This window comes from Heptranchias perlo, chromosome 15 (assembly GCF_035084215.1).
Source record: "Heptranchias perlo isolate sHepPer1 chromosome 15, sHepPer1.hap1, whole genome shotgun sequence".
Classification (NCBI taxonomy): domain Eukaryota; kingdom Metazoa; phylum Chordata; class Chondrichthyes; order Hexanchiformes; family Hexanchidae; genus Heptranchias; species Heptranchias perlo.
This window is the reverse complement of record NC_090339.1, coordinates 32,785,821-32,810,146: the sequence shown is the minus strand read 5'-3', so window position 1 is coordinate 32,810,146 and position 24,326 is coordinate 32,785,821. Positions and strand designations below refer to the sequence as shown.

The window sequence follows — 24,326 nt, the reverse complement described above, 5'->3', positions numbered from 1 at the left end:
GACCAAGATAATAAATCCTGACGGGGAATTTTTCTTTATTTTTGGCACTGGAGGACCCTGTGAGTCCCTCAAGTGGGGCAGCGGTGTGTCGGTCCCAACTTCTCTCGACAGATCAGGAGGGCGCCTCTGATGCACCCTTACAGGCACGGGATCCTCCCCCTCCATAATTAATGACCCCATCCGCGCAATTTGGGATGGGGCCTGCGTCCATCTCCATGGGTGGCTAACAGTTCCTCTCTACTGCACCTCCGCTGGTGGAGATAGAGTTCTGGAATTTTGAGGTCACTGTGTCGAGCCTCTGCACCACCTCTCTTTTTCTTTCGGGTTCTCACTCTATCCCAGTCTGTCTTCTTTGTGTCTTTGTTCAAAAATGAATTTGAGGGCTGCACTCCTTGTACAGAGTTACAATTTAAAAGTCAAGTGGAGAAAAACTGATCTAGAAATTGCCCACGGACTAAAGACACAAAAGACAGCAAAGGGCCCAAACCTGACATACTTCACAGTGGAATATTAATGGAGGGGGGGGGGGCGCAAATAAAACCTCTCATTTTGAGGAAGTCACTAAATACAAAATATGACAAGGGACTGGAGAGGCAAATGTGGTGCCATTTTACGTGGAAAGAGGTGACTAGCAGGGTATCACAGGGATCAGTTCTGGGCCCATTATTGTTTTTGGTGCATATTAATGATTATAGGAAGAGTTGGTAATAAAGCTCTCTATGTTTGCTGATGATACCAAATATGAGAAGAGTAATAAATAGTAAGAAACAAGTGGACTGGTTGCACAGGGATCTGGACAGCTTGGGAGATTTGGCATAAAAGTGGGAGATGTTGTTTAATGCAGTGAAAGGAAAAGTTATGAAACTGGGGAAGGGAACCAAACCAAGGGAGTTCAAAATAAATGGGAATATTAACAGGATATTAACAGACAGAGGAATCTGGAGGGTTTTGTGAAAATCACCCTTAAGCTGTATGCACAATGTGTAGATTTGGTGAAAAAGGCAAACAGAAAGTGTCAGTTAGCTGCTACATAACACTGTCTACACCCATCAGGAAGTGATAGCTTATACAAACCACTGGTCTGCAACCACACTGAATATTATATACTGTTTTGGACACTGTGCCAGGGGGGGCATCATGACCTTGGAGGGAGTACAAAGTTAGACAACTAAGTTGGTAAATAGGATTAGGCACATTAGGCACCGTATTGGGTACGGTGGCATAGTGGTTATGTTACTGGACTAGTAATCCAGAGGCTTGGACTAAAATCCAGAGTCATGAGTTCAAATCCCGCCACGGCAGCTGGCGAATTTAAATTCAATTAATTAAATAAAAATCTGGAATTAAAATACTAGTATCAGTAATGATGGCCATGAAACTACCGGATTGTCGTAAAAACCCATCTGGTTCACTAATGTCCTTTAGGGAAGGAAACCTGCCGTCCTTACCCGGTCTGGCCTATATGTGACGAGTCAAGCAACAGCCTGACATAGCCATACTCGCGGAATCATACCTTTCAGCCAACGTCCCAGACTCTTCCATCACCATCCCTGGGTATGCCCTGTCCCACCGGCAGCACAGACCCACCAGAGGTGGCGGTACAGTGATATACAGTCAGGAGGGAGTGGCCCTGGGAGTCCTCAACATTGACTTTGGATCTCATGGCATCAGGTCAAACCATGGGCAAGGAAACTTCCTGCTGATGAATCAGTCCTCCTCCATGTTGAGCACCACTTGGAGGAAGCACTGAGGGTAGCAAGGGCACAGAATGTACTCTGGGTGGGGGACTTCAATGTCCATCACCAAGAGTGGCTCGGTAGCACCAGAGCTAGCCAAGTCCTGAAGGACATAGCTGCTAGACTGGGCCTGCGGCAGGTGTGTGAGCGAACCAACATGAGGGAAAAACCTACTTGACCTCGTCCTCACCAATCTACCTGTCGCAAATGCATCTGTCCATGACAGTATTGGTAGGAGTGACCACCGCACAGTCCTCGTGGAGATGAAGTCCCGTCCTCGCACTGAGGACACCATCCAACGTGTTGTGTGGCACTACCACTGTGCTAAATGGGATAGATTCAGAACAGATCTAGCAGCTCAAAACTGGGCATCCATGAGGCACTGTGGGCCATCAGCAGCAGCAGAAATTGTATTCCAGCACAATCTGTAACCTCGTGGCCCGGCATATTCCTCACTCTAACATTACCAACAAGCCAGGGGATCAACCCTGGTTCAATGAGGAGTGTAGAAGAGCATGCCAGGAGCAGCACCAGGCGTACCTAAAAATGAGGTGCCAACCTGGTGAAGCTACAACTCAGGACTACATGCATGCTAAACAGCGGAAGCAACACGCTATAGACAAGGCTAAGCGATTCCACAACCAACGGATCAGATCAAAGCTCTGCAGTCCTGCCACATCCAGTCGTGAATGGTGGTGGACAATTAAACAACTAACTGGAGGAGGAGGCTCTGTCAAACATCCCCATCCTCAATGACGGCGGAGTCCAGCACGTGAGTGCAAAAGACAAGGCTGAAGCGTTTGCAACCATCTTCAGCCAGAAGTGCCGAGTGGATGATCCATCTCGGCCTCCTCCCGATATCCCCACCATCACGGAAGCCAGTCTTCGGCCAATTCGATTCACTCCACATGATATCAAGAAACGGCTGAGTGCACTGGATACAGCAAAGGCTATGGGCCCCGACAACATCCCGGCTGTAGTGTTGAAAATTGTGCTCCAGAACTAGCTGCGCCTCTAGCCAAGCTGTTCCAGTACAGCTACAACACTGGCACCTACCCGACAATGTGGAAAATTGCCCAGGTATGTCCTGTCCACAAAAAGCAGGACAAATCCAATCCGGACAATTACCGCCCCATCAGTCTACTCTCAATCATCAGCAAAGTGATGGAAGGTATCGTCGACAGTGCTATCAAGCTGCACTTACTCACCAATAACCTGCTCACCGATGCTCAGTTTGGGTTCCGCCAGGACCACTCGGCTCCAGACCTGATTACAGCCTTGGTCCAAACATGGACAAAAGGGCTGAATTCCAGAGGTGAGGTGAGGTGAGAGTGACTGCCCTTGACATCAAGGCAGCATTTGACCGAGTGTGGCACCAAGGAGCCCTAGTAAAATTGAAGTCAATGGGAATCAGGGGGAAAACTCTCCAGTGGCTGGAGCCATAGCTAGCACAAAGGAAGGTGGGAGTGGTTGTTGGAGGCCAATCATCTCAGCCCCAGGACATTGCTGCAGGAGTTCCTCAGGGCAGTGTCCTAGGCCCAACCATCTTCAGCTGCTCCATCATAAGGTCAGAAATGGGGATGTTCGCTGATGACTGCACAGTGTTCAGTTCTATTCGCAACCCCTCAAATAATGAAGCAGTCCAAGCCCGCATGCAGCAAGACCTGGACAACATCCAGGCTTGGGCTCATAAGTGGCAAGTAACATTCGCGCCAGGCAATGACCATCTCCAACAAGAGCGAGTCTAACCACACGTTGACATTCAACGGCATTACCATCGCCGAATCTCCCACCATCAACATCCTGGGGGTCACCATTGACTAGAAACTTAACTGGACCAGCCATATAAATACTGTGGCTACGAGAGCAGGTCAGAGGCTGGGTATTCTGCGGCGAGTGACTCACCTCCTGACTCCCCAAAGACTTTCCACCATCTACAAGGCACAAGTCAGGAGTGTGATGGAATACTCTCCACTTGCTTGGATGCGTGCAGCTCCAACAACACTCAAGAAGCTCAACACCATCCAAGATAAAGCATCCCGCTTGATTGGCACCCCATCCACCACCCTAAACATTCACTCCCTTCACCACCGGCGCACTTTGGCTGCAGTGTGTACCATCCACAAGATGCACTGCAGCAACTTGCCAAAGCTTCTTCGACAGCACCTCCCAAACCCGCGACCTCTACCATCCAGAAGGACAAGAGCAGTAGGCACATGGGAACAACACCACCTGCACGTTCCCCTCCAAGTCACACACCATCCCGACTTGGAAATATATCGCCGTTCCTTCATTGTCGCTGGGTCAAAATCCTGGAACTCCCTTCCTAACAGCACTGTGGGAGAACCGTCACCACACGGACTGCAGCGGTTCAAGAAGGCGGCTCACCACCACCTTCTCGAGGGCAATTAGGGATGGGCAATAAATGCTGGCCTTGCCAACGACGCCCACATCCCATGAACGAATAAAAAAAAAAGCTGTGAGGAAAGACTACAGATACTAGTGATGTTTACACCAGAGCAAAGGCTACTTAGGTGATATTATTGAGGCATTTAAGATCTTAAAAGGTATAGATAAATTGGATCCCAGAGAGATGGTCAATATTAACACGAGCTCTTGGACAAGGAGGCACAAATTCAAGCTTAGATGAGAAAAGGTGAAAGCACAGTTTAGAGGATGATGAATATGTGGAATTGCTTAATCAGGGAAGCAATTGAAACCAACAGTGTTATAAATTTCAAGAGGGTGATGGATAAGTTTTTGGCACACAGGTCAATTAAAGGGTATGAAAGAGCATAAAGTCTCTGATCTTTGGGAGCAGCCCAATGGATAGAAATGGTCTTTTCTGATCCTGTAAAGTCCTGTGTTCTTCAGGACATTGGGACATATCGGGGAGAGATGATTGTGGATTATTTGAATATATCTAGTGATACATCATGGGTAACTATGATCTCCTGGAGCTTGCTTGATTGTCTTAAAGCAACTGTCCAACTTTTTGGAGCTAGGCGCCAGATAGGTGTCTTGAAAGCTATGAATGATTTTGCAGAAATGTCAGCCTTGAAACACAGAAAATTGAAATATCCCGATGCATAAAAATTAAACCACCATACACAAAATTTACAAGACATCAGGGGCAAAAAGAAGCAAGTATGCCCATACTGCACCACATACCAATAAAATTCAAAACCCCCCATCCACACAAAATGCCAGCCCTTCCCCCCCGCCATGTGCAGATGAGGCCCAGGTGTTAAAATACCCCAGGTCTGTAATCTGGGCCTATGAGCGCACTTTGTACTCATCCTACCTCCCACCTGTCCAAAGCTCGTTGGGAGTTAAAATCGACCCCATTGCTTCTGTGCTTTAGTGTGTGAAAGTATGTAAACATAGACAGGATTGGGGGAGTGGGGGTGAGACATCCAGCACCAGAAGGTCATTAACTCAGGGAAAGTTTTGTAACAGCCAGAGCAGAGGGTTAAGTGGCAGGAATTACCTGATTGTGATATTGATGTCAAGGAGAATAAAGACTATCTCAACTTCACAGCTTTTCTCACTCCTCCAACACTCATAAATCATTGAACAGTAACGTAACAGCATTATTTATAAGTCACATAGGACTATTTTTAGTTGGAGGGGGCAGACCCCTGATATGTACTGACCAGAGCTTGAACTCTTTATCAGGGCAGCTTTATTTAGTAGTTGGATGGAGAAGGGGGAGCACTAGCAGTGACTGAGGTATTTACAACACTGACACTTGGAGACACACCCTTCCCTTCTGAAAGTAAGATAAAGTGGTTAGATCCTCTTTTGTTAGAGGGGTGGGGTAACATCTCTATACATTTTCTATTTAATAAAAAAGCTCCAGGAAACGCCAGATGTTTGAGGAACTAAACGACTTGCCTATCCAACGGACAACTCACTGCACATGAACCAAACATTCTCAGAGAAGAGTATTCTGTGCCAGCTGAGGGCTGGGGCATCTTGCTCTGCCGTTTGCTGATAACCTGCATTGACACATTGTGCGACAAATAATTTAGGTGTGAGCGGGAGGAAAGGGGTTGCTGAATTGGATCACTGTGAAGGTTAGTGGGTAAACGTGCTGGCTGATTAGTCATGGCTCAGCAGGCGTTCCCTGTATGGCGTTCCTTTAGTGTTTGTATTCTATTTTGCTTTGTTTACTCTATTGTGTCACTTAAAGCAGAGTGTTTTGTGAGGTATATAAAGTGAGGTATCTGCAACCTTTTTGCAATGTTGGATGACTTTTTAACTTGTTAAGTTTATTTTTTTAAATGATTTGCTTAAACTTTTTTTAAAAATTACACTGTTGAAATTGCGCAGTCCTGTATAAAATGGCTGCTGTAGAGTGAGTTTAACCCTCATGCGGCATGAGAAATTTTGGGGAGTACTGTTCCTGGTTATTCCAGGGATTTTAACTACCCAGTGTTTCCCAGTGTAGCGGGGATACCCCTTTAAATTTTCACTCCTCCTAGAATCACAAAGGAGGCATGTGACATTTTACTCTTTACACATATTAATATCACTTCACAAGATTGATTTGGATAAAGAAGCTTCTTTGGCCCATTTGATCTCATCCTTCCAGAATATTAACCCGACCGCCTTCTTATTATAGCACCTAGCTGTTTCTTAAAATTATTTCATCGTATTGGTTTTCACCTCCCGTCCTGGTACCCTGTTCTGGCTGTTGATCATCATCTCTGTCAACTTGGCTCAGCTGATAACACTGTCACTGCTGAGTCAGATGGTTGTGGGTTCAAGACCCACCCTAGGACTTAAGCCCACAATTTAGGCTGACACTTCAGTGTAGTGATAAGGGAGTACTGTCTGAGGTGCCACCTTTCAGATGAGATGTACAAATGAGGTCCTGCTCAGGTGGTTGTAAAGGATCCCATGGCACTTTTTGAAAACAAGCACAAGTTTTATTGGGCAACATTCCTCCATCAACCAATACCACCAAAAAAAACAAAATAACTGGTCAGTCAATTTGTTTGCTGTTTGTGTGATATTGTGTGCAAATTAGCTTCTGCATTTTCTCACATAGAGTGACTAAACATCACAAGTAATTAATTGCATGTGAAACAGTTCAGGATGTCAGAAGGTGCCATATAAATGCAACTTCTTTCTGTGTGAAGAAGTGCTTCCTGGTGTCTGTCCTAAATTTGATCTCAAAACCCGAAAGTTATCTCCATATGTCCTACTGGTAATTAAAGGAAATAATTCAAATAATTTGGCAACATGACCCTGCATCCTGTTTGCTTTGTTTATTACCACTCCATTCTGTTTGGACATGGTAAGTGATAAGTAAATCAACATCCATGGTCACTTTAAAGTTTTCCTCCTGGCAAGTTTTACCATACCCATGGAGTGCATAGGGGTGAAATTGGTTTTGAGCATAATATTGAAGTCAATGGAAAAGAAAATCAGGCAGTGTGCAAAATGGGCGGCCAGTTCGCTATCGCCTGTTTTGCACTACTGCCTAAGAGCAATTTCACCTCCCATGTGTCTATTTTTGCTTCCAATATTCATTACCTTGCATTTGTCCATATTGAGCTTGATTTGCCATTGATCTGTCCAAGTGCCAAGCCAGTCAAACTCTCTTTGTAAGATCTTAGCCACTTTCTCTATGTTCTATCCAGCTTGGTGCCACATGCAAACTGAGACTGGTGCCACATGCAACTTGGACTGAGACTGCAAATATAAGTCATTTATTAATATCAGCAATAGGAGGTGATATTCCTCCCCAAACCTCCCCCATTTTGTCTTACTTTTCATATAATGGGAACAAAAGTGAATGGGGCTAATTTTCCTCTTTAGTGCTTGGGTGTAAAGAATTGCCAGGGTGTAGAACATGTGAGAAATTCTGATGGGGAGGACTGAAGAAGATAGTTGTAAGGGGAGCATGGCCAAAGTGGGGGGAGGTTTTGAGTGGGTTACTTCAGGGGTTTGTGCTGGGTCCCACCCAATTCTCCATCCATTCATTTAACCGTGGATTTACCTTCACCTCTGGGCTTTGGGATCAAATCTTAGATTAACACCTTGAATGTCTTGGACATGTACTAATCCTCATACCTGATTTTCTGGAGAGTAGGTATCTAATACATTTCAGTACTGGGTCAATGAGGCTTGGAAACACAGTCGATCCTGTTGTAGACGCAGGGAATCATTTTTTGTGTTTATGCTGCTGGCAGGTACTTAAAATGAATCGAAAGATCATGGGTGGTCCTGCCCCAGTTTCCAGATATGTGTGGATGGTGGCTGAGGCTCCCCACTTGTAATAGTTATGTCACTGAATATTTTTCACCGTAACACACACTGCCCCAGGTTTGTGGGGTGGATTGTATTCCTCACTCCTTTGAAATGAAAAAAAATAGGAGATCGGGTGCATAGTGGTACATTTATGTTCACCTGTGGGCTCTGGGGTCAAATCTAAGACTGACAGGCTGAAAGTCTGCTCTCTCTGCCAGCTGCGAGATAGATAGAGTGGGTTTGTGGTGGTCTAAATCTAGTTTCTAACATGCATGAATTCATTGCACAAAATTGCCCAGAATTTAGCTCGAATCAACACCTCATTTGCAATCTCAGTCAAAGGCAATGAAAACAATTGGTCAATTGTTGTTAAGCCTGGCCGCCATCTCTTTCCAGGTGCGGTGGACTCTGGGAGAGTGTTCTGGAGTGCCAAGCAGGACAACCCTCCCGTGGCACACTCATGCAGAAGCATCTCCACTTTGCCACGTGCCCACAGATTAGTTTTGTGCCTCCATATTGCACTTGCTTTCACTTGGCAGTTCTTCCCCCTCTCCCTCTCCCTCTCCAGTCTTGTGAAAGGTTGGAATGCATTTTGAGCCTTTCTAAAGCCAGTAAGAATTTCCTTCCCCCTTGTGTGGCCACTTACCTTTAAGTGGCTGCATCCCTTTAATCTTCAGGTAGGGTCATTTTATAGTTCACCCATTCAGGTATCTGCCTGCACAATGATGAGTTGATCCCACAGAATTGAAGCCAGTCAGCTAATTGCTCAGTTGGCTAACTTTGCGCGAGCAGCTAGGCATTTAAGCGTAGACTTATTCTGGACTGCAAAATCAGGTCTTCCAGTTATTTACATGCTGTCCTGAACTGTTTAAAACATCAGCAAAAAGGATAAATACCAACAGCGAATGGTTGAGCTGAATGGCCTGTTTCCATGTTGTAATTTCTGTGTAATTCTATGTAAGACTGTGGCTCCAACAACAGATAGAAGCTATCAGCCATCACTCAGTGCTAGTGGAGAATCAGATAGCAAAATAGCAAAACAGCTTTGTATGGAATTAGGAACAGACCAACAGGAATCTAAAGTATCTGAACTGGCCTAAAGTTTGGGTGATAAACTGATTGGAGTGTCTTTGGATTTTAAATTGAGCTTGGTCTCTCTGTAGAGCTAAGCATCACCCTGGAATGGTCAAGATGTGATGAGTTACAAAGTTTAAAATAACTTACTGATCTCTAATTCCACCAACGATTCACCTGATCTCTGGCTGGAAGGGTTTGGTTGTAGATTTTGTGAAGGAATCGTTTATTACTCAGGCGTGCTCCTGTTTGTCATCATGACTGTGAAAGAAGGCAGGATATTAAATTACATGGAATCACTGCAGTGCCAGAGACATGACAGAGAGGTGAGCTATTCCTGCTCAGTGAGTCAAATCATCTTTCCACATGGTTCCAATTTTGTGGTTGTGTTTTGGTCTCTGATTTAACCCCACCACACTGCTTTTCTGCTCTTTCGTCTTCCTGAGCTACATATCTCTTCCAGCAACAAGAAGGCGAGCGCAGGGAGGAAAGTGCTTGGATGCATATAAAAGGAGTGATTGTGAAAATGGACAGATGTGTATAAAACGTATATCATAGAATCATAGAAGAATCATATGTGTGAGATAAGTTCGATTTATAGGAAGGAGTGAACGTGAGGGGATCAGAGATGGAGTTTGCCTTGTGAGGGCCACATGAAATGGTTCGGTTTGGAGCTCCTACATTTTATGAGACAGTGATACTAAATACTATCTACTTAATCTGGTGTCTCATCTGTTATTTGAGCTTTGTCACCTGTTTATTTGCCAACTTTTTTTGAAATAAAAAATAAAGACAATTGGACGAGCTAAAAGAAAAGAATCCATTGAGGTAAAAAGGAAACAAATGACAGCTCAGTCAGAATCTGTCTGAGCAACACACACAATTTAATTTGTGTGTGCGTTACACACACAGGTATCTTTAGTATTTATATCCTACTATTATTTTCTCAGGCACTTCAGCGCAGTGGGAGCCCACTATCAGACTAACGGCCCCAAAGGAGTCACAGCTCACACTGTGAACCAGCCTGGGAAAATGGCAGCTCCTCGGCCTTTACCTTGGCAGAAGAATTTTTTAAAAAGCGCTGAATTTAAAACTGGGACTGCTTCTCTCTTAAGAACTTTGGGCAAGTGGTGTGAGGCAGTGGCAGAGACAAGATAAATTAAAAGGAGACCAGTAAAATTTACAGGCGCATTCCTGACAAAAGAAAACCTAAAGGGAGATATCTGGGGGAAGAAAAGTTAAAAGGGACCAGGATTGACAGAAAGAAAAGAAAAAGGGAAGTACAACTAACAAATTAATAATGGACCTCGAGAAGGAGATTTTGTAGATGAGGCCAGGTGAGATAAACAACAGAATAAAACTCCATAGGTGTGAACTCTAACTTTCTTTTGTCGAAAGGAGGGGCTTTTATGATCAAAAATACAGGCAACCTTAGAAACTTTTAATCATCTGTAGGGCATAGTCTGTAAGTGGCATGTAGGTCATAAGATGTATTTGTTGTGGGATGTTTACATATTAGAGAGCCAGATATTGTAAATGGGGAAAAGATACAAAACTTGCTGTTTATCAAAAAGTTAAAGGAAAAGGTTATGCTTTAACTCAGAGAGGATGATACAGGAACCAAGGAGCAAATAAATGCAAGAGAATTACTGAGAATGAGTGGATGATACTGGATAGTGGATAGTGGGAGAGAAATTGGACACAGAACAGAGCCAAAAAGCAACAATTTCATGGTGCAGTCTTTTGTGCCACAAGGACGCCATGAAATATGTCCGACGTCGGACGATTTTTCAGGCATCCCTGGCCACCTGAAATAGGTGTTAGGACACTTACATATGATAATTAGGGGCCTAACACCTGTTTTAGGACCCTTCTCCTAAATTGGTTGGCGCTGAGCAGAGCAGGCTTCTTCAGCGGTTACTGTGACTAAGTAGTGGTCGCCAACAAAACAGTAAGTTTAAAAAAAAAATTTAAGTTTGATGTGGCGCCAGGAGGAGCAGGATGCTGCTCCCGGCTCCACAGCATTCCTGAATGCAACTACCGGCTCACGATTATCCCCCCTCCCATTGTCCCTCCCCCTTCTCCTGGGACTTATCTGAGGGCCACTGTCGTTTAGGCAAGCGATCGAAATTAATCCCCTTGAAATGGGCAAGCTGCCTCTGGTGAATTAAGGACAGAGGCCTCGGGCAAGCCTTGGGCCTCCCAGTTCGGGCATGCGCTATCTGTGCGCCATTGGTTATGCGTCCAAAAATGGGCCATAACAAATTTCTACCCCAGGAAATAGATCTGTGAAGTGGATGAGATAGCACTGGATCTGAAGGATGAATTAATGGGACAATGTGTGTGGACTGGTACAAACAGGTACAAATTCACCTGGAAAAGGTGACGAGTGCCGAGAGAAATAAGGATATTGGATGGAGTAAGGCGGGAAAAAGAATCAGGAAGGGTAAGAAAGCCTGTGATCAACTCAGGAGGTTACAAGTAGCGGGCACTGTCCCCTAATGAAGAAAGAAACCATGGCATAGAGGAAGAAGTAGTTAAGAAACCAAAAGATAACGGGGACAAAGATGCAGGATTTGTAGTCGTATGAGACTGCGTGGGGAGGTGGCTAGACATGTGAGTTGTAAGGACAATGTTTCCTACATTACAACAATGCCCACACTTCAAAAGTACTTAGTTGGCTATAAAACGCTTTGGGACATCCTGAGGTTGTGAAAGGCGCTGTATAAATGCAAGTCTTTCTTTTTTCTTTCGTTATAGGATGGTGAGTTGTTTACATGGAACTAGAGCTATACACATTGAGGAAAGATTTAGGAGGGCTGCTGAAGGGGACAGGAAGAGACCTATTAGTAGTGGTCCACATAGGGGTAAGCAACATAGGGAGAAATAATAGTGGGTCCTTAAAAGTCATGCATGTGAGGATCGCCTCAAAGTTTAAAGATAGGGCATGGAGACCGAGCCTCCTGTTGTTTTGTAAAGGAGGGGAGTTCAGCAAGAAAATTGAGGATGCAAATAATTTATTGGCAATCTGATGTGAAAATAATTATGTTGCTTTGACAAGTAACAGGGAATATTTACAAGACAAAAAGGAATGGTTGAGGAGAGATGGGCTGCACCTAAACAAAGCAGGAACAACAAGACTTGTGAGCAACACTAAGATAACATTGAGATCATTTAAACTAGATAGGCGAGAGGAAGGGGGAGCTGGAAATTAAATCCCAGACAAGACTGATCAAAGAGTGGAATATACCACAGGCAAGTGTAAATACGGTAATGCAAGGATGTAATGGAGTTAGACACCAGGAAATGGCAGAGGTAGGTTGAAATGAGGATTTAAATCTACGGGATATACATGACCAATTAATCTGTATATATGACCAATTAATCTGTTTATGGTGGTGTTAGTTAAGGGAGGAATATTGGCCAAAATATCAGGAGAACATATTGCTCGTCTTGAAATAGTACTTTGGGATTTTTAACATCCATCTGAACAGGCAAACAGCACATTAGTTGAACAACTTTTTCAAAGGTTAGCATTTCTGTCAATGTATTTAAATCCTGGAGTGAGACTTGAATTTTAACCTGATGGGAGTAATTCCAAATGAACCAAGCTGGTATTACAGGGCCAATTTCCATATCCGTGCTCCTAGCACAGAGCCTCATCTGCCAGAAGTGCACATCAGGAAATTGCAGGTGCATTGCCCATGATTTTCCATGGTAGTGCACCTGTGATTTCCTGATATCCGATGCTGGTGGCTGAGGCTCCATGCCAGGAAAACATATTCAGAAACATGGACGCCAAAAGATTAGAAAATGTAGCAAATAAAATGTAAGAAATGAAAGTTTTATGGGGAAGGCAGGAAGATGTCCTCCGAACACCCCTAGAAGATAAATCGTGTGGCGACAGTATTTGTATTCCCTTCAGAAATTTCTAAACCCACGGTCTCAGCAAAATGCACTTTTGTGTACTTTTATTTTCTTTCCCTGCAATGCAAGTGATGGAGTGTTGGGTATAGCTTCAGGTTAGGTTATGACAAGCTTGTGTACTGCAGCACTTTCAACATAACTACTTGTTTGCATGCCTATACTCAGGGCTGTTTTTGAGTTGTCAGCATTTTTGGGGGTTGCGTCAACATTTTTGAAGCCTATGGTCCGTTTTTGCTAGTTTTGTAGCTTGGTATGTAGGCGCAGGCCTGTCTCCATTTTTTGCAGACTAAACATGGATCAGTTGGGGCGCTTTGCAGTGTCTGCAGGCCTTCAAAGAGCATTAGGTAGATAGTTTATTGCTTGGTGACATCTATTGCCTTCTGCTGACGGACTCTCAGTACCTTAGTAGCAATGGACTGTTCATGTGGAGCAACCTGACATGAGAGCCTGGTGCTTTAATTGTCCTGTTGATTTATACAGTGCACCAATAGTTACTCACATTACTGTCTACATCAGGGATCAAAGATATTTCAATACAAAAGTCTAATCAAAGTCGGCATACTAATTGAAGCTTTGCAGTGAATGTCTCTGTCGCAGTGTGGAGTGAGTAAAGTCTGTATTTGAACTCCAGCCACATTCCTTAAATACTCCACCACAGCCTGTTTTATGTCATGACTTTTGGTTTTATATCGGTATATATATATATATATTTATTTTTTGCTTCAGCTGGATCAAACTTGGATCAGGAGAGTAAGAGGACTGCCCACTTCAAATCGTCATGGCAACAAAATGTAAATGTGTTCAGCTCCTCATCCAGACCACCCTGTGTGGAGGAATTGCATCAAGAGGCCCAGCTCAATCTCCAGTCTCTGCTCCAAGGTATGAACAGACTTCTGCAATTTAATAGCATGACTTGTGATTGAAACAGTCAGATTAAGAATTTAAATACAGATAGGCTGTGTAATTTTTAATTAGAAGCGAGAGAGTGGCTCTATATTGTCAGCAGCAGCCAAATCTTTGTGTTTTCCATTGTTGGCTCCTCCTCTCCTGAAGATGCTGACTCTTGCATGTGCTAGCAACCTCTGGTACCTCACCGAAGTGGCCACTTTTCATGGCTGAGCCTAAACAGAGAATTTAACAGTGAAGGTCATCGTGGCCATGCTCATCTTGCCCTCACACAATGACCAGACGTTTTCCAGCAATTGCTTATTTTCCTTTCTCTGACTAAGGGGTCTTGAACCCAATTGTAGCACCTTCAACTCCTGCCCTGGTAGAAGCCAGATATCAAACTTGGGACCTTCTGGTCTGCATGACCGAGTACCAAATTAGACCGCACCGATAATTATGATGTAGCCAAGGCTTTAATGGTGGACACTGATGCTTTTACATTATAATGTGTAATGGATGGTTCTTCTACAGTCCGTTGCACTTGTAAATATAATTGACTCAGCCTAACTTGTTTCAGAGACAGCAAAGACTCTTTTTTTGTGGGACTCATGATCTGCTACTAGAACCCTTTGTAAACTTGAGCTCATCCAAAACTCTACTACCCGTATCCTAACTCGCACCAAGTCCCGTTCACCCATCACCCCTGTGCTCGCTGAATTACATTGGCTCCCAGTCAGGCAACACCTCGATTTTAAAATTCTCATCCTTGTGTTCAAATCCTTCCATGGCCTCGCCCCTCCCTATCTCTGTAACCGCCTCCAGCCCTACAACCCTCCGAGATCTCTGCACTCCTCCGGCCTCTTGCGCAACCCCAATTTTAATCGCTCCACCATTGGCAGCCGTACCTTCAGCTGCCTGGAATTCCCTCCCTAAACCTCTCCATCTTTCGACCTCTCCTCCTTTAAGTTGCTCCATAAAACCTACCTCTTTTAGTCACCTGTCCTATTATCTCTTTAAGTGCCTTGGTGTCAAATTTTGACTGATAATGCTCCTGTGAAACGCCTTGGGATATTTTTACTACGTTAAAGGTGCTATATGAATGCAAGTTGTTGTTATTGTTGTAGAACAGTGACTACTTTGGCTGCTAAACACAGCAGCCAATTCAGTGCATCAACATGATCCATTGTGACCCAAAATAATATCATGAAATGAGCATATCAACACACTGCACTGGCTCAGTATCAATTTCCTGGCTCACCATTACCGGTTTCTTAGCCAGGCCCACATCTGATTCTCAGGGGCCAATTTTGAGAAGGCAATAAAAAAAAACATTTGTTGGTTTGCGAAAAACTGGGTCTCTGTGAATCAGGCCAACAGGAGAACGGAGTATAGAACAAGATAAAAGCAGAGAGTGGTGCACAGAGCTAAGGAGCCAGGGAGAAAATTGAAATAAAAGATGCAGTGTCCTAGCTGTTGAGGGGAAGAGTGAGGAGGATGGAGAGGAGAGGAGAAATAAAGGAATAGTTTCACCTCATTTTCTTTGTGATATTTTGACATGAATTATGTCACCGTAACCAATTGTGCAACAAGCAAACACCCAGACAGTGCCATTTCAACACAGTTGAGTAGCAAATAACTGTGAGCAATGTTATCATAAAACACTTTACACAGAGGCATTAACCCATTTAAAATAAACAGACTAAAGCCTCTGTTAAAATCATGAAGAGAGGACTCTGATGAGCATTCAAGAAAAAATTTCACTGACGGTCTTTTCTACCCTCACATATGTAACTACTACACCAATTGAATTAAAAACTATTAGATTGGCAGCTATTTCAGCATTGGTGGCTCTTGTGTTCCAATGTTTGTGGTTCTGTCAAGCAGAAATAGCTTTTAAGTACAGACCTGAGGAGCTCCCCCTGCTGGCTGAGTGAGTGAATACACTAAATGATGTGGTAATAAGCCATGCAGCAGCAGCAGGAACAACACGAACAACTGGTCAAAGTGGTGGGTATTAAGGTGGGGGTCAGTCTTAAAGAAGGGGGGGGAGGTGGAAAGGTGGAAGGTTTTTTTTATTCGTTCATGGGATGTGGGCGTCGCTGGCGAGGCCAGCACTTACTGCCCATCCCTAATTGCCCTTGAGAAGGTGGTGGTGAGCCGCCTTCTTGAACCGCTGCAGTCCGTGTGGTGAAGGTTCTCCCACGGTGCTGTTAGGAAGGGAGTTCCAGGATTTTGACCCAGCGACGATGAAGGAACGGCGATATATTTCCAAGTCAGGATGGTGTGTGACTTGGAGGGGAACGTGCAGGTGGTGTTGTTCCCATGCGCCTGCTGCCCTTGTCCTTCCAGGTGGTAGAGGTCGCGTGTTTGGGAGGTGCTGTCGAAGAAGCCTTGGCGAGTTGCTGCAGTGTATCCTGTGGATGGCACACACTGCAGCCACTGTGCGCCGGTGGTGAAGGGAGTGAATGTTTAGGGTGGTGGATGGGGTGCCAATCAAGTGGGCTGCTTTGTCCTGGATGGTGTTGAGCTTCTTGAGTGTTGTTGGAGCTGCACTCATCCAGGCAAGGGGAGAGTATTCCATCACACTCCTGACTTGTGCCTTGTAGATGGTGGAAAGGCTTTGGGGAGTCAGGAGGTGAGTCACTCACCGCAGAATACCCAGCCTCTGACCTGCTCTTGTAGCCACAGTATTTATATGGCTGGTCCAGTTATGTTTCTAGTCAATGGTGACCCCCAGGATGTTGATGGTGGGGGATTCGGCGATGGTAATGCCGTTGAATGTCAAGGGGAGGTGGTTAGACTCTCTCTTGTTGGAGATAGTCATTGACTGGCACTTGTCTGGCACGAATGTTACTTGCCACTTATGAGCCCAAGCCTGGATGTTGTCCAGGTCTTGCTGCACGCGGGCTCAGACTGCTTCATTATTTGAGGGGTTGCGAATGGAACTGAACACTATACAGTCATTAGCGAACAGCCCCATTTCTGACCTTATGATGGAGGAAAGGTCATTGATGAAGCAGCTGAAAATGGTTGGGCCTAGGACACTGTCCTGAGGAACTCCTGCAGCAATGTCCTGGGGCTGAGATGATTGGCCTCCAACAACCACTATCATCTTCCTTTGTGCTCGGTATGATTCTTGCCACCGGAGACCTTTCCCCCTGATTCCCATTGACTTCAATTTTACTAGGGCTCCTTGGTGCCACACTCGGTCAAATGCTGCCTTGATGTCAAGGGCAGTCACTCTCACCTTACCTCTGCAATTCAGCTCTTTTGTCCATGTTTGGACCAAGGCTGTAATCAGGTCTGGAGCCGAGTTGTCCTGGCGGAACCCAAACTGAGCATCGATGAGCAGGTTATTGGTGAGTAAGTGCCGCTTGATAGCACTGTCGACGACACCTTCCATCACTTTGCTGATGATTGAGAGTAGACTGATGGGGCGGTAATTGGCTGGATTGAATTTGTCCTGCTTTTTGTGGACAGGACATACCTGGGCAATTTTCCATATTGTCGGGTAGATGCCAGTGTTGTAGCTGTACTGGAACAGCTTGGCTAGAGGCGCAGCTAGTTCTGGAGCACAAGACTTCAGCAGTACAGCCAGGATGTTGTCGGGGCCCATAGCCTTTGCTGTATCCAGTGCACTTAACCGTTTCTTGATATCACATGGAGTGAATCGAATTGGCTGAAGACTGGCTTCTGTCATGGTGGGGATATCGGGAGGAGGCCGAGATGGATCATCCACTCGGCACTTCTGGCTGAAGATGGTTGCAAATGCTTCAGCCTTGTCTTTTGCACTCACGTGCTGGACTCCGCCATCATTGAGGATGGGGATGTTTGCAGAGCCTCCTCCTCCCGTTAGTTGTTTAATTGTCCACCACCATTCACGACTTCGGACGGGAATTCCAGAACATGCGGCCGAGAAGGCACTGTCACCAGTGTTAGAGCGATGGGAGGGAGGAACGGGGGGGGTTCTGGGAGATTGTAGGGCTGGAGGAGGTTACAGAGATAGGAAGGGGCAAGGTCATGAAGGAGTTTAAACACAAGGGTGAGAATTTCAAATTGAAAGCTTTGGGGAACTGGGAGCCAATGTAAGTCAGCAAGGACAGAAGTGATGAGTGAACAGGACTTGGTGCGGGAGAAGATATGGGCAGCAGAGTTTTGGATGAGCTAAAGTTTAAGGAACATGGAGGATGGAGCATCTCATTGAAACTTTTAAGATTATTCGGGTGCTTGACAGGGTAGATGCTGAGAGATTCTTTCCCCTAGCTAGAGAGTCTAGAATTAGGGGGCATAGTCACAGGATAAGGGGTTGGCCATTCAAGACTGAGATGAGGAGGAATTTCTTCACGCAGAGGGTTGTGAATCTTTGGAATTTTCTACCTCAGGGGATGCTGAGTCATTGAATATATTCAAGGCTAAGATGAATAGATTTTTGGACTCTTGGGGAATCAAGGGATATGGGCATCAGGCGGGAAAGTGGAGTTGAGGTCAAAGATCAGCCATGATCTGATTCAATAGCGGAGCAGGCTTGAGGGGCCGTATGGCCTACTCCTGCTCCTATTTCTTATGTTCTTATGGGAGGCTGGCTAAGAGAACTTTGGAGTAGTCAAGTCTGGAGGTGACAAAGGTATGGGTGAGAGTTTCAGTAGCAGATGGGCTGAGGCAGGAGCAGAGGTGGATCATATTACAGTAGTGGAAGTAGGCGGTCTTTGTGATGGAGAAGATATGGGGTGAGAAGCTCAGTTCGGGTTCGAGATCGATCAAGATGCCAAGGTTGCGAACATTCTGGTTCAACCTGAGACCGTAAGCAGGGAGGGAGAAGGAATCAGCGGCAGGGATACAAAGTTCAAGGTGGGAGCTAAAGACGATGGCTTCAGTCGCCCCGATGTTTAACTGAAGGAAGTTGTGGCTCCTCCAAGACTGGATGTCGGACAAGCAGTTTGACATCACAGAGGCAGTGGAGGGATTGAGAGAGGTAGCTTTGTGTGGTGTTAGTGTACAAGTGAAAGCTGACCTCATGTCTTCAGATGATGTCTCCAGAGTTGGAGATGCTCTGGCTACAGATTGATAGGTAAGAGTGGAACTAAGTGAGCGTAATCCCACTGATCTGGATAATGGAGGAGAGCTGTTGGAGGAGGATAGTGTGGTCCAGCCTGTCAAAGACTGCAGCCCAGGAAAGTCCATGGTCTGTGCAAAGATTAGTTGATTTCAGATGGGGCAGAAGTAAAGGTGATCTCAGCATCCCATAGCTAGGGAGGTGACAAAAAAACAACCAGGATTCCCAGTCTGATTATTATCCATTGACATCTGTTGGAAAATGCCTGTAAACTGGATGTCCAGTTTGGACAGGATGGATCTTTGGATCTTGTCTGTGATATCCCTGATGCATTGGTAGGCCTATTGATACTCAGGCCTCGATTTTAAAGGGAGGGTGGGTATGGTGTGAGCGAGCTCCAAAGTGGACAGCACACCCAGGCGAGTCCAGGGATTTGGTGGTCTGGCCGATCATAAAGGCAGGGTCTCATTTCCATTAAGTTTACCCGAGTCCTGCCCGAATCCAGCCAGATCCATTATCTGGAATTCAGTGGCAGGACGGAATAAGTCAAATAAGTGGTGGGGGGACAACGACTCTAGACATGTTTGGAGGGGTGGTGGCTAACCCGTGGCAAGAGAAGCCCAAGGCTTCTTTGTGGGGCCAGGTGAAGCACTCCTGGTCCTCCTGGCCCACAAGGACACCTAAAAATAAAATGAAAAGACTTACCTGCCTGGGCATCTTTTGGCTCACGAGCCAGCTCCCGCCAGGTATGTCCTGCTCACCTGCTCAGGCCTCCGAACTAAAATTGCAGATCGGGTCCCCATTATGTCATCAGGCCCTGATCTGCATATTTAAACAAGACCCTGCCAGGGTATCCCACTTGTCTGCTCAAAAGGGAAGGTTAACATCGGGACACAGAAGGAAGGCAGCGGGATCAGAGGGGGTAAATCGTTGCCCTTGTTTTAACTGCTGGTTTCCGCCAGACGGTGGCGGGGGGTGGGGGGGAGTTAAAATCAGGACCTCAGTGTCAAGTCTCACACATGAAGAATGACCACTTGGATGAGGTGTCAAAAGGCAATTGGGACTTGTTGAACAGAACCACAGCAAGAGTCAGGCCGCTCGGAGATAAGGGGAGGAAACTATACCAAGCTGTGTGTGCCGATATCTGAAAGGGTGGAATTGCACAAGAGTGTTATTGCTTGTTCAACTATCATGATTTCAAACCTCATTTTCAGTCTGCAAGCGTTGCTTAGCATTTCATTTCCTCTTTCAGGATACATGTCAGTCATATGGTTACTCCCTCGCAATGTTTACTGAACTGATCGTGTATTAACACTTCCTACACTGCTTGCAATTTTGCAAGGGGGTTTTTACATCCAATTTTCTCCCCTCCTCTCCTGAAGACACTGAACTACCCTAAGTCTATGGTTCCACAAACACCAGCAATTCTCTGATACTTCTCCCAAGTGTGCATTCTTCATGTGTGAGCTTAGACAGTGCGAGTCCATTGATTATAGCTAAAACAGATTATCTGGTCATTATCTCATTGCTGCTTGTGGGACCTTGCTGTGCTTAAACTGACTGCCGCATTGCCTGCATTACAACGGTTGTTATTGCATCAGCATCCCAATATAAAGGCTCCCAACTGTTAACACATAGAAGCAGGCAACAGCATTGCAGGGTCAATATCCCTCTCAACACATCAGCTGGAACATAAGGCCATTTCTTGGAGAGTTGGGCTAAGAATAAAGATCTGCACATGTCAGGTACTAAGGAAATGTGACATCAACTGCTGTGTAGATCACAAGAGCTTCCTGCGGGGATTGTACCTCCCAGTGGTAGCATGGCTCAAGTAGGGAGCACAGGATGGATGAGAAGGAGGCAGTCACAGGTAGGAAGCTTCATTTCACAATTTACAATATCCATGCACTGCTCTGCCCCTATTCTTATTTCTTTCAAACTGAAACAGTTACAAAGAAATAATGTTAGCATTTTTGTATTTTGCTTTCCTATCTCATCTAACTTTTTAAATAATATTTTTATTTAAACTGCGAGTGCTGTCGCTAGTAGGGGAACTGGCTGAGAGAAGAGACTGAACCTTGACAGCATAAGAGAGTTGGGTTAACATCTGTGGAGATACAGTTAGCAACACAGGCTTCTGGCTGGAAAGAATTACTGAACCTAATGTTGTGAGAGAGTTAGATTAACATCATAAGGGATATAGTCTGTAGCACAGTTTGCTGACTGGGAGGGGTTAAAGATGCCCAACAGCACAAGGCAACTGGATTAGGATCAGGAGGGATATAGACGGTATCACAGAGTGCTGGATGAGAGGAGTTAGTGAGCTTGACAGTGCAAGGGAGCGTTAGTAATATTAGCAAGGTCCATACAGGTCAACCTAGTAAACTGACAAACAGCTTCAAAAAAGCTGACACTCAAGAACAGCTCTGAATACAGACCTATGACACATGAAGACAAGGGCCTCGATATTAACGCCCCCCATGACAGGCTGGCGGAGGTCAGGGGTGCGGGGTTACACGCTTAAAAACGCGAAATGCGACCCCAACCCAATGCGTGCGTGCCCGCCGCTATCTTTACCATGGCAGGTAGCTTGCCGTTCCCACAGCCTGATTTAAATTTAACAGTTGCTGGCCGGGTTTCCCAAGACTCGGGAATCCCAGCAGCGAAATGGAGGCAGGAGTTGCTTGCTCTAGAAGGTAAGTGCTTTTTATAGCACTCATTGTGGGCCAGGAGGAGCAGGAGTGCTTCCCCGGCCCCTCTTCGGCTTCCCTTCTGTCAATTGCGGCCTCTCTCTAGCCCCTGCTGCGATCACCCACCAGCACCCCCCCCCCCAAGCCCTGATCTGTAGCCCACGTTCCCCTCCCGATTGCCGGTGACCGTCCCCAAGGATCCCCGAATGCAGCCTCCTGTCGCTAGTTTTCTGCCCGGCAGCCGGACAGCCTGTCAATTTGGCCGGGTGGGAAACGGAAGAAAAAAAATTATAATGAGGCACTGCCAATAAATTTAGCAGCACCTCCGTGTCCCCGGCCTTGCTGGATTTTCCCTGCGTTTCCCCGCACCCTCCCCGCAAGTATGAGGGCCAAGGAGGTGCAATGGAACATAGGCTTGACATTAACCTGCACTGCAGGTAAACCTGACATTCCACCACTTTTATTACAATACACAAAAGCACTTTTAACAGCAGTAGTGATTTTGAAATTATTGAAGGGGGTGTGAGTTCTGAAGACAAAATTATTTCTTATGGGGGAGTGCCCCCTCCACAACATTTGATTTTTGCCACCTGATTTGCTACATTTATAAGCATTCTGGATTCTACTGAGTGTGAATCTTAGCCTATTTTTTAAATTAAGTAACACAGAGAAGCTCAGTCCAACCCCACTTCCTATTTTATTTCCAAATCGTGGCAATTCCACTAGTGCAGTGATAGGAATTAACAAATAAAGCTAATTAATGCACTCACACGAGGGAACACCCACCTTATCTTCCCCCACAAAAAAAAACTGCAACCAGCATTGAAGAAAATAAATCTGCATACAAGATAAGATTCAGGCATGCCCCAGAAAGTGCCTTTAGAGGAAAATAAAAAGCTTTTAAAAGCGACATTTTAGCAGCGTATTTGAAATATATAAAGGGTAGATTTTCCTGGGCAGTTGCTGTGAGGGGACATTTTGTGTGGAGTGCAATAGAAGTACATTCCTTCAGCCAGGCTGAAATTGCATGCGATCTTCCTGTGGACCTTCATTGTAATGCAGTAAGTGGACATCAGGCACTCTTGGAAGCACACAATTAGTGGAAGGCCCAGAGGGAAAGGAAGTCCAGGTGCTCTTCTGACCTTAAAGGCAGGAGGCTCATTAAAGGGGCTGGTGTACTAGGAGGCCCAAGCAAGAATCTGTTATGGATCTTTGGTTTTTTGATATGCTGCAGTTTGTGGAAGAAGGTTTGTGAAGCCAAAAGCTGTTCCTGCATCGTTTAGAGTGTTTAAATGTATTGCTCCCTGAAGTGTTGAGGGTTGCCAACTTCGGTTGCACACATTCCTGGAGGTTTCATCATATGACCGCCTACTTTCAACTGCCCTGCCCCCATTCTCCCGCTATTGGACACCCAACGTGCCCATCCTCACAGAGCACCGCCTCCCATGCCAATTGGAAAGCTGATTGGATGATTCTTGACAATCAGTCAAAACAACCATTTTTCCCATCTTCAATATTTTTATAACTAATAAACAAAAGTGTTCAAAGAAAATGAAAAAAAGCACACTTTTCTTTTTAATACCCCATTGATTTTTCTCCTGGGCTGCTCGCAGCAGTGTCCTGGAGATTAATCTTCAATTCCTGGACACTCGAGGACAATCCTGGAGGGTTGGTTTGTTGTAGATTTTTTAAATGTATTGTTAGCTGAAACTTTGTCTTGAATGTATCTGCTCTTCTCCTTGCTTTTCATGTTCCATTCCCCTTTCATGTCTTACTGGTTCTCTGGTAGGTGTTGAAGTCAATGGAGAAGAAAATCAGGCGGAATGTAAAATGGGCGGCTGATTACTCTATCATCTGTTTTGCGTTACCGCCTGAGATGAATTTCACCCCAAAGACCTTTCTTGGCAATACCAGCCTGTCCCTCAAAAGAAAGGAATTAAAAATAGAGCTTGCACTTATGTAGCACCTCTCACGACTTCAGGACATACCAAAATGCTTCAGAGTCAATGAAGTACATTTTGAAGGATAGTCATGTACTAATGTAGGGAAATGTGGCAGCCAATTTACGCACAGCAAGGTCTCACAAACAGCAATGAGACAAGTGATCAAATAATCTGTTAATCTTTGTGACAAAGAACACCTAAATGGCAGCTCTGGAAGCAATAGTGGCAGATTTTTAAGGGAGCAGTCTGCCTCTGATCTACACTGGCACGATTACAGGAAATCTTTGTGCAGAAGCCTCCAACATTCATTTATTTGTAATTTTAATTGCTGCCAACCCTTTAGACCCAGTCAGTGCATCTACCTGAAAAACAATACAGGAAATTCAGGGGGCAGTGCTATTCAGGAACAGAATGGGGGGAAAGGATTAACACAAAATGTTCCTGTTTTTCTGGTGCTATTTGGGGACCCAGCAAAATCCACCCTTGTAACTTCTTTGGGAACAAACACTAACTAAACACCTATAACTGGGACTCTCAGAAACCAACAGCACATTTTGACATTCTATGTCTTGCCAAGTCCCCCACCATCAACATTTTGGGCTCACCACTGACCAGATGAACTGGACCAGCCATATCAACACTGTGGTCACACGAGCAAGTGGTCACAGGTTGTGAAAAGTGCCTCACCTCCTCACCCCTCAAAGCCTCTCCAGTAGCTAGAAGGCTCAGGTCAGGAGTGTGATGGAATACTCAC

The 24,326-nt window shown here is 45.3% G+C and overlaps 1 protein-coding gene across 2 annotated transcripts in view; it reads left to right on the top strand.

Moving 5' to 3' along the window:
* The window catches only part of nhsl2 (NHS-like 2), a 271,813-nt gene that overhangs the window by 214,281 nt on the left and 33,206 nt on the right, over positions 1–24,326 (top strand). For both annotated transcript variants that reach the window (XM_067997035.1, XM_067997036.1), the window contains exon 2: positions 13,725–13,877. In XM_067997035.1, the coding sequence (XP_067853136.1) occupies positions 13,725–13,877 (153 nt within the window). The remainder of the gene's footprint in view (positions 1–13,724; positions 13,878–24,326) is intronic.